The 11,259-nt window shown below is 35.3% G+C and overlaps 2 protein-coding genes across 2 annotated transcripts; both read left to right on the top strand.

Annotated features, from left to right (window-relative positions):
• On the top strand, window positions 2,618-3,859 carry LOC109832530. The gene is made up of 2 exons (XM_020399878.1): window positions 2,618-3,032; window positions 3,123-3,859. Exons 1-2 carry the CDS (start codon window positions 2,618-2,620, stop codon window positions 3,857-3,859), a joined length of 1,152 nt encoding a protein of 383 aa, XP_020255467.1.
• LOC109832529 lies at window positions 5,685-6,953 on the top strand. Its single transcript, XM_020399877.1, has 2 exons — window positions 5,685-6,443; window positions 6,807-6,953. Exons 1-2 carry the CDS (start codon window positions 5,685-5,687, stop codon window positions 6,951-6,953), a joined length of 906 nt encoding a protein of 301 aa, XP_020255466.1.

Genomic DNA, 11,259 nt, shown 5'->3' with positions numbered 1-11,259 from the left:
TACAATTTTATGTTATTAATACAATTGTTTTAATACACGCACGATACACGCACGCTATTATAAAAGTGTGTTGGTATGTTAAAACATTTCTTCCCAAAGTGCCCTCCAACATACATACATGCACACACAAAATACATGCATTCATATATAAGTCATACTTCTTTAAATCCTTCAAATCAAACAATTGTATTGATAACAATTGTATTGATAACGTTACCTCAATGCACGTTATCAATTGTATTAATAACATACACGTTATCAATTGTATTAATAACATAAAAATGCACGTAAGCTCATTGTCATTAATTAATAACATACACGATGAATATCAGCTCATTGTCAATATATGTTGAGATAAAGAGAGTCCCCAGATTGAAAAGTTACTAATAATCAATATGAGAATGATTTATCATGAGGAAAATTTTACTCAATCAGCAAGGAAAATAATAATTCTTGATCTAACAAAATCCAAAAGATAAAACACAAGATTTGCAGAATCATAAAAAAAAGAAGACATAGAAAGTCCATGGGCTACCTGTATAATGGTTTAAATTCTGAATATTTACATTAGATGTTCATCTAAAGGAGGTATACGTTTTGAGAAAGTAATAATATTTATTAATGATAATTTCATTACTTAATAATTATTTGGCAAGTCATTATTACTACATAATTATGTTCTAAGTCAAGTCTTACCAAATAAGAATAAATAGGGAGAGCAATACGTTTTTGGATTTGCTAAACCATTTTTATTTTTGGCTAGCAAATAATTAGTAAGTAACAATAAATATACAAAACGTTTTTTCTTTACAAAATTTCTTACCTAATGAAACACATTTCTTAAATTAAAATTTATTCCAAATATTTAACTAAATATCCTCAAAATATTTGAATTGCATTCATATCTGTATAAATCCTACTCACCTTCTCTCCAGAAAATTGTTCAATCACTCATCCAAACTCTAAACCTCCAATAACCTTAATATCTCTTCTCTCTATTAGAAAAAAGTTTATTAATATATTTTCTCCAACATCTAGCCCCAGTTCACAAGGAAAACACATCTTAATACCTTCTCTCTATTAGAGTCGTCTGGGACCTCTCTATTCGAGTGGTCTGGGACCCCCACGAATGTGTGCCTGTCTACGATTCTACAAAGTTGGTTATGTTATTTTAAGAAGGTAAATTTCTCCCAAGTTAGTTATGTTATTTTAAGAAGTATATATTTATCGAAAAGTCTATTGCTAAGTATGAGAAAGTAATAATATTTATTTTTAAGCTTGAAGAGAACCTGGTAGAGGCATAGGAGCAAGCATTCCACTTTTGAGAAAAGGAGGTATACGTTTTTAATAATATTTCTATTTTTATTTTGGGAGTTTCTATATATTTTTTTAGCTATATCCACATCATAATATTTTTGGATAGGTACACGTGCTTTGCACATTTCATACCATAATTTGATAGCTAACTTAGCATATATACAGCACAATGCAATATGTAAAATTCGTATCACATCTTCATCACAGTAATATGAAAATGTAATTAATTCATGTAATTTTCATATTTTATTGATATCTAATTTCCATATATACAGCAAAATAACTTCACATTATGAGAATTACCAAGTCATAATATGATACTTGAAAATTCTCGCTCATCGCCAGACTAAATTTCCTTCATTCTGCATATGTATATATGAATAAATTGTTCCATACAGTTACTTATATTACATTGCTTTTGCATGTGTTTTATTTCAACAGACTAGACCAGAGATGACTTTTGATAGAGGTTTGAACTATGTTCTTAATATCTAAAATGTTTCCTTCAATTATAAAATGTAATTATCAATAAATTTAAATATAAATTTGCAGATGGAGAGACCTCAAGAAAGCGAAAGCGGAATAATTACTTCAAAGATTATTATACCAATCTCACTCAAGAAGAGCGAAATTCTTATATAAATAGATCCATTGAAAATAGGAGTGAATCAAGTCTCAGTGCCTTGAATGATCATCATAGTCCCGCTAAACGACGAGTGAAGTGGTTACTTCGTGCTACGCAATCAGAATATCAATTTCAAGGTATATTCAACACACTAAAATTAGATAAAACTCATGGTATACAAAATTAAATACTAATCGCTTAATTTATTTTATAGGAAACACATTCTATAATCCTTCCTGCTCAGAGTTACATCAAATGAAAGTAGTCCCGCACTGTATTCATTGTGGAGCAAAGAAATTTGAACATGAAGTGCCAACATTTTGCTGCGATAATGGACGAATCAAATTGGCTTCAACGCATGTCCATCCAACTCTTTACTCATTGTTCACGTCCAACAATACAAAAGCAATAGAGTTCCGTAAAAATATCCGAAAATACAATAGTCTATTCTCATTCACCTCATTTGGAGCTACTATTGATAAATGTTTGGCATCATCGACGAACGGTGTTTATACATTTCGAGCACAAGGGCAAATTTACCATCATTTACCGGGTTTGATACCAAACACAGATAAACCTACTTTTTTCTAATTGTACTTTCATGGTTGTGATAATGAGCTTCACAATCGGATGAAAATATTACAAAATAACATAATTGATGAGGACGTTATGAAAATGGTGATGGAAATCTTGAAAGATAATCCATATGCTATATTCCTTCGTTCATTGAGAGATCTTGAATCATTCAAAGATATCCGTGTTTGTATTGCTACAAATACCAAGCTTGATCAACGGGTCTATAATACACCAACATCCAATGAAGTTGCTGCCATATGGATTGAAGGGAATAATTCAAATGTTCCATTTGAAAGGGAGATTGTGATTCATGAACACTCTGGTCAAAGACATTATGTGAAGCATTATTATGGTTGCTATGATCCATTGCAATACCCGCTTTTATTTCCAAAAGGTGAATCCGGATGGCATCAAAATATCATGAAAATTGATTGCTCCATCTCCAAACAAAACAATAATTCAAGTCAATTTCGATTCTCATCGGTACATGAACTATTACAACAAGAACAGACAGGTAAATTACCCATAAATATACTTATTTTAACATTTGTGGTCAATAATATTTCTTCATATATTAAATGTTAATAAATTTTTTTCCATATAGGTGTCACTATGCCAAAACAATCTCATGTTTCATGCAGAGAATATTATTGCTACAAGTTACAAATAAGAGAATCAGAATCATCTGTGTTTTTGCTTGCTGGAAGATTGTTACAACAATTTGTAGTAGACATGTATATCAAACTTGAGACAACTAGACTTGATTACTTTCGGAACAAACAATCTGAAATAAGAGCTGAAGTGTATCAAGGAATAGTGGATAGTCTAACCACCGGTGAAACTCGAGGTGATCAAGTTGGGCAAAGGGTTATCTTACCCGCATCTTTCATTGGAGGACCAAGAGACATGCGGCGTCGGTATATGGATGCAATGGCTTTGGTTCAGAGGTTTGGTAAACCAGATATTTTTATTACGATGACTTGTAATCCAGATTGGAAAGAAATAAAAGACGAACTTCTAATGGGACAAGTTGCTCAAGACAGACCTGATTTGACATCGCGCGTATTCCGTTCAAAACTTGAAGACCTAAAAGATCAACTCTTCAAAAAGAATGTCTTTGGAAGAGTTGGAGCGCATGTGTACGTGATCGAATTTCAAAAAAGAGGGCTTCCACATGCTCATATCTTGGTTATATTGAAAGAAGATTGCAAAATCTTAACTCCTGACCAGTTCAATAAATATATTTCAGCAGAAATCTTAGATGTATCTACTCATCCAAGACTTCATGAAATGGTTGTCAAACATATGATGCATGCGCATGGACAACCCTTGCATGGTTAATCAAGAATGTAGACATCATTATCCACGACCTTTTTCCTCTAAGACAATAGTTGGTAAAGATTCATATCCAATTTACATGAGGAGAAATAATGGTAGAAAAGTATGTGTACGTCGAGCAGAGTTGAACAACCAATGGGTTGTTCCTTATAATCCATATCTCCTTACCAGGTACAATCTTCATAATAGCTTTAAAGTTTATTATTTATGAGAACATTTCAACAAAAAATATACTATGTGAGAAAATCTCTAAATATGATATCGTCATATCTTCTTAACAGGTACAATTGCCACATTAATGTTGAGGTCTGCTCAAGTGTAAAAGCGATCAAATATTTATATAAATATATATATAAAGGGCACGACAAGATCTCTATCTACCTTGCACACAACGAAGAGCAAAATAAGTTTGATGAAATAAAACATTTCCAAGATGGACGGTGGGTGTCAGCGCAAGAAGCATTTTGGAGAATGTATGAATTCAAGATGAATGAAACTACTCCTCCAGTCATTAGTCTTCAATTACATCTTCCAGATAAGCAATCAATTTGTTATTGGCAACATCGAGATCTTCGTGATGTAATAGGTTCAGAAAGATCATCAAAAACTATGCTCACTGAATTCTTCACAAAATGCACAACAACTGAAAATGCAAGGAAATTTCTATACGTCGAATTTCCTGAACACTACGTGTGGAGTAACCAAGCAAAGATTTGGTCTGATCGAAAGCACAAACTTGTCATTGGTCGTATAAACGCTGCAAACCCAAAAGAAGGAGAGAGATATTATTTACGTCTATTGTTAAATCATGTGAGGGGCCCTACTTCATGGGAATATCTTTTAACAGTTGATGGTATTGCATATAAGTCCTTCAAGGAAGCTGCACAAAAAAGAGGATTACTAGAAGCTGATGATAGTATTTCTGATTGTTTAGTTGAGGCCACTACCTTCCAAATGCCTTATGCACTACGGAGATTATTTGCCATTATTTTAGTTTATTGCCAACCATCAAATGTAAGAAAATTATGGAACGATCATTTTGAAGCGATGGCAGAAGATTTCAAGGGAGGAGTAGATGAATACATGCTACCAGCTCGTGTTGCATGGACATTAAAAAGCATTAGTCTATTCCTTGAGAGTATGGGTAAACATATTGCAGATTATGATCTACCATTACTGATACATGATGATGTTGACCAATGTCAAACTTTACCGAGAGAAATTATTGATGAAAGGGAGATAGACATTCCATTTGAAGATTTTCATGCTCAATCAAAGTTAAACCCAAGGCAAAAACAAGCCTTCGATATCATATTAGATAGAGTCAACAAAAAAAAATCTGGAATATTTTTTGTGGATGGTCCGGGAGGAACAGGTAAAACTTTTCTTTATCGTGCATTGCTTGCAAATCTAAGATCAAGAAAGATGATAGCATTAGCAACAGCGACATCAGGAGTGGCTGCAGCAATAATGCCAGGAGGGCGAACTGCACATTCGCGCTTCAAAATTCCAATTACTGCTAATGAAACTACAATGTGCAATATATCAAAGCAGGATGGAACATCAAAATTGATACGATTGGCATCACTTATAATATGGGATGAAGCACCTATGGCAAAAAGATTTGCGATTGAGACGGTTGACAGAACATTGAGGGATGTAATGGGTGACAAAAGATTTTTTGGTGGAAAAGTAGTCGTGTTTGGAGGTGATTTTCGTCAAGTTCTACCAGTTGTTCCACGGGGCACTAGAGCAGAAACAATCAATGCAAGTCTTGTGAAATCATATCTCTGGGAAAAAAATGGAGAAATTATCTCTCACTATTAATATGAGAGCAAGAACTGATCAAGTATTTGGAGAGTTCTTATTGCGCGTTGGGAATGGAGAGGAACCCACAATAGATGAGAATTTGATACTTCTTCCACATGAAATGGTAGTAGAATATGACAATGATGAAAACTCTGAAAAAAATTTGATTGATGCTATCTTTCCATCATTACAATCAAATTCATCATCAGCTGAATACATGACACAACTTGCTATTCTTTCAACAAGGAATGAGTATGTTGATGGACTTAATAAAAAATTAATTGCATTATTTCCTGGAGAAGCTAAAACATTCTTTAGCTTTGATGAAGCAGTAGATGACACAAATAATTATTACCAAGAAGAGTTCTTGAACACCTTAATGCCGAATGGACTCCCGCCTCACAAATTGATTCTTAAAAGAAATTGTCCGATCATGCTGTTACGTAATCTTGATCCATCTAATGGAATGTGCAATGGCACACGAATGATCTGTAGAGGATATGAACATAATGTTATCCATGCTGAAATCACAATTGGTCAACATTCTGGTCAAAATGTCATGATTCCTAGAATACCATTATCTCCAGCTGAAAATGAGGGTTATCCATTCCAATTTCGTAGAAAACAATTTCCAATCCGACTATGTTTTGCAATGACAATAAACAAAGCGCAGGGACAAACAATACCTTATGTTGGAGTTTATTTGCCACACCATGTATTCTCACATGGTCAATTATATGTTGCATTATCAAGGGGGATATCAATGAGAACAACTAAGGTATTAGTGAAAGTTGACCAAACAAGAAGAACAAAAAAAACATACGCAAAAAATATTGTGTATCCAGAAGTATTATTGCCTCAAAGGTAAATCAACTCATCAATTTCATGACTCATTATTTTTTCATTCTATGATGCACATTTTGTACAAATTAACTTTCAAACAATTATTATCTAACACAATATTCTAATATGCAGCGAAAATGTGTATTAAAGTTGTTAACTAAGTTGTTAACTATTTACAATGCAACGGACTATCTTTGATCTCAAAGGTAATTTCCCCATTTATGTAACATTTATAGTTAGGTTTGATCTTCCATAAATTTATGATGCCTGATCATGCTCGATTCAGTTCTGTTTGCAGGTCATAGACTCTAGCTATTATAGATCAAATTGCTTTGCTGCATTCCGATTCCCTATGGCTCTCTACAGTTTGACAAAGATGCATCTTTTGAAGTTTATTAATCCTGCTAAAATTGAGCTCCTTTCTGTCTATTTATATCAAACTTAAATAAAATTTGATTATGCTACATTAAGTGAACATATAATTAAATAATTCCGTTTACTTCATTTATTTATAGTCTTTTTGATCAATATACTGGTTTTTTATATGCCAAATTAGTGTTTTTTATTATGCTATTTATAACCCTATAACATCTATTTATATCATAAATAATACATATTATCTATGACATCTTTCATGTATATGTCAAGTAGAAAAAAATTTAATTAATGCAATAAAAATTATAGGGCTACATATAAACATGAAAGTATTTACACGTGCAACGCACGTGCACCATACTAGTATTTTTAAAAACCGACATGAACTCCCGTGTGGGTTCTGAAGTTTTTTTCACAAAAACTGACCCGGTTTAAGCGCCAAGGCTGAAACCATGTCGATTTTTAAAAATATTGTGGAAATGAGTCTTTTTTTGGAATTAAATATGGAAAGAGATTGTTTTTGAAAATTTGTCCAAAAATCAAATAAGAAGGTTTGGCATACAAATCCCCAAGAAGTTTGGGTAAAGTCTTTAGAACCCTCCCGAAGCTTGGGTGTTTTGCATAAAACCCCAACAAATTTATAAATTGGAGAAACCCGCTTCTTATAAAATGATAAGTTTATATTATGAAAAATCATTTTTTATAATAGATTTAAATGAAGAATATTTATGTTGGAGAACCAAAGTCCTCTGCCGATCTTCTCTCTATTTCCCCTCTTTTTTGTTTTCATCGGTTTTATTGGTAAGGGCATGTTTGGTTATTTCCCAAAAAACCGAAAAATAAAAATGAAAAGCAAGAAATCTCAAAAAGTACAATTTCACACATTTCCATCCCTAAAACTCACCCACAACATCTAATAAAATATTATTTTTATCCAACAACTCATCCACCACATCTAATAAAATATTATTTTCATCCAACAACTCATCCATCACATCCACCACATCTAATAAAATATTATTTTCATCAACAACATCACTCAACTCATCTCATCTCATATTTAAAAATCACCCACATCATCCAATAAGATTGTGACAACTCATCTCATCTCATTAACATTTCATTTCTTTGTTTTCATCCCAAAAAGTTGTGAAAACGCTTTTCTTAATCTTGGATCACATCACCCAATAATACAATGACAGCTCATCTCATCTCATCTATTTTCTTATTGTTAAGAAAGAACCAAACAAACTTTTTTAAGAAATTGGTTTCTTATAATTCATTTCCTTATTTTTTTTCCGCCAACCAAACAACATCAAAACAAGTTTTCTTAAAAAATCACTCACATCACCCTATAATAAGGTGACAACTCATCTCCATTTCTTTGATTTCTTCTTTTTTTTAGCAAACCAAACACTCCCAAAACAATTCTTTGATTTAATAGTTTTCCATTTCTTTGATTTCCCCTTTTTTTGGGGGAAACAAACAGGCCCTAAGAGAAAACACGGGCGCAGTAAGGTGTGAGCCAAGGAACCTTCGAGTCATATATATGCGGCCTGCTCAAGTGTTTGCTGCAAATTTGTTTGGAAGCTCCACTTTGAGATCCAAAAGCCCATTACGAAATTGTAAGTCCACTTGATTTTGCGCTTCTCGGACTTGTTATTTAGCATGAAATTTCTCGAGGGAAATACAATGGTGCTTCCCCTTCTTCCAACAGACCAAATGTCTCTATATAGGTGCATCAAGTCTATGTGAAGCATGCACGTCCTGTTGTTTGAGTCTAAAGTAGCGCAGCCACGCTGAGGTCATCAAGTCTATGTGAAGCATGCACGTCCTGTTGTTTGAGTCTAAAGTAGCGCAGCCACGCTGAGGTCTCATATACTAATTTTGGATGGCTGTAACATTTGTAGTACTTTCACGAGCGTTACTACATAGGGTATACTTAATTTCCACGTGAAGAGGTCGAGTCCCAATATTTATTTTGGGCATGTAAATTATTATTGTCCTTAGTTCAAATCGAGCAAGGATTACGAGTAATATTTATTTTGGGCATGTAAATTATTATTGTCCTTGGTTCAAATTGTAAGTCCACTTGATTTTGCGCTTCTCGGACTTGTTATTTAGCATGAAATTTCTCGAGGGAAATACAATGGTGCTTCCCCTTCTTCCAACAGACCAAATGTCTCTATATAGGCGCATCAAGTCTATGTGAAGCATGCACGTCCTGTTGTTTGAGTCTAAAGTAGCGCAGCCACGCTGAGGTCTCCTATACTAATTTTGGATGGCTGTAACATTTGTAGTACTTTCACGAGCGTTACTACATAGGGTATACTTAATTTCCACGTGAAGAGGTCGAGGCCCAATATTTATTTTGGGCATGTAAATTATTATTGTCCTTAGTTCAAATCGAGCAAGGATTACGAGTAATATTTATTTTGGGCATGTAAATTGTTATTGTCCTTGGTTCAAATTGTAAGTCCACTTGATTTTGCGCTTCTCGGACTTGTTATTTAGCATGAAATTTCTCGAGGGAAATACAATGGTGCTTCCCCTTCTTCCAACAGACCAAATGTCTCTATATAGGCGCATCAAGTCTATGTGAAGCATGCACGTCCTGTTGTTTGAGTCTAAAGTAGCACAGCCACACTGAGGTCTCCTATACTAATTTTGGATGGCTGTAACATTTGAAGTACTTTCACGAGCGTTACAACATAGGGTATACTTAATTTCCATGTGAAGAGGTCGAAGCCCAATATTTATTTTGGGCATGTAAATTATTATTGTCCTTAGTTCAAATAGAGCAAGGATACTATGTTTGGTAACCAAAGCGTTTTTTTGTTGTGTTTTTTAAAAAAGCATCATGTCATGGTGTTTATTTTTCAAAAATGTTTCCAAAACATCATTTTAAAAGTTTATGATAGACATCCAACCAATTAAACCTTACTCTCGCCCGTTGCCGCTCCCCACCACCAACCACTTGTCGGCCGTCATTCGTCATCGGCCGCCACCTCCGGCCGTCGTCCGGCCAAACTTTGAACTGGAAATGGCACTAGATTCTGCGTATCTAGCACATCTAGAACTTGATCGCTGTATACTTCATTCCTCTCGACAAGGATGACCAAACTTTGAACCAGAAATCTTAAGTTCAATATTTATCCATGGCATCAATCAGAAGCAAGTCGCTATTCTTACAAACTATAGAAAATCCAAGTTTGACAGGATTTCTCCTAATCAGATCACCATTCTAATCTCCCACATTTTTCATTTTAATTAATTATAAGACATCCAATTTGATAGTTTTACTGCTTTAATTCACATACTTTGGTCCACAGAAACTAATAAAAGTAAAAAGTTTTGTTGAAAGAGGTATATTCCATACCAAAACCCTAGTCAAATATAGTTCCTTAGCCACAATCAGCACACTTTTCCAGTTTTGATTGGTGTGTTTAGCAAGTAATTGGAAGGTAAAAGGGGAACAAATCTCACAGTTATTAGTAAATAATTGGAACGTAAAAGGGGAACAAATATCACAGTTATTCTTTCAGCAATAAACGAGGAAAAAAACCGACCTTGATCGAAATTGTTGGAGGCGTCAGAATCGAAATTGTTGGAGGCGTCAGAGGCTTCAGCGATGTCGGAGGAAGCGTCGGAGGAAGTGTCGGAGGGTCGGAGGCGGCGACGGAGGGTCGGAGCTGCGCCGCTTTGGAGCGGAGGTTGCGTCGAAGGCTTCAGCGAGGTCGGAGGTTGAATCGGAGGCTTCAGCGATGTCGGAGGTTTCGTCGGAGGCTTCAGCGAGGTCGGAGGTTGCGTCGGACCGATTTGGAGCGGAGGCGACGAAGTTAGGGTTGAGGGAGAGAAAAGGGATCGGGGTTGATTTGGGGGAAAGTGAGACGGAAATCTGAAAACACCTTTTGGCTGCGTTTGGGAACTTGGATTTGGGCGCTGGATTTTAAATTTAGGGTATTTCAAATCCAAATCTCTAGTTTGGACCTTCAGTTAGGTTAAGATTTCAAATCAAATTATTTGAGATAGGAGAAATTAAAAGCACAGATACAGATATTTCAAATCCCACCCAGCCCCTTGTTATTTACCAAATCCCGATCACATTTCTCAGCCCCCCGATACCGACTCTCAAGTTCTCCCTCAGCGCCAAACTTCTATCTCTCCTCTCTCGTCGAAGCCCTAGATCTGATCTAGGGTTTAGGTCTCCTCTCTCCCCCCTGACGGCGGCGGCGAGGATCTCTTCGTCTACCAATCCTCGATCAAATCCGAGGGCTACAGAACCCTAGGCGAGGGCGAGTCCGTCGAGTTCAGCATCAGCGAGGGCGACGACGGCCGCACCAAGGCCGTCGACGTCACAGGTCGCGGTGGAGATT

This window comes from Asparagus officinalis, chromosome 3 (assembly GCF_001876935.1).
Source record: "Asparagus officinalis chromosome 3, Aspof.V1, whole genome shotgun sequence".
Lineage (NCBI taxonomy): Eukaryota > Viridiplantae > Streptophyta > Magnoliopsida > Asparagales > Asparagaceae > Asparagus > Asparagus officinalis.
This window is presented reverse-complemented; position numbering and strand designations above follow the sequence as displayed.

Coding starts and splice junctions, on each gene's coding strand:
- LOC109832529 (XM_020399877.1), top strand. CDS start 5,685: ATGAGAGCAAGAACTGATCAAGTATTTGGAGAGTTCTTATTGCGCGTT. Junction 6,444..6,806: donor TATCAATGAGAACAACTAAG/GTATTAGTGAAA, acceptor TTCTGTTTGCAG/GTCATAGACTCTAGCTATTA.
- LOC109832530 (XM_020399878.1), top strand. CDS start 2,618: ATGGTGATGGAAATCTTGAAAGATAATCCATATGCTATATTCCTTCGT. Junction 3,033..3,122: donor ATTACAACAAGAACAGACAG/GTAAATTACCCA, acceptor TTTTCCATATAG/GTGTCACTATGCCAAAACAA.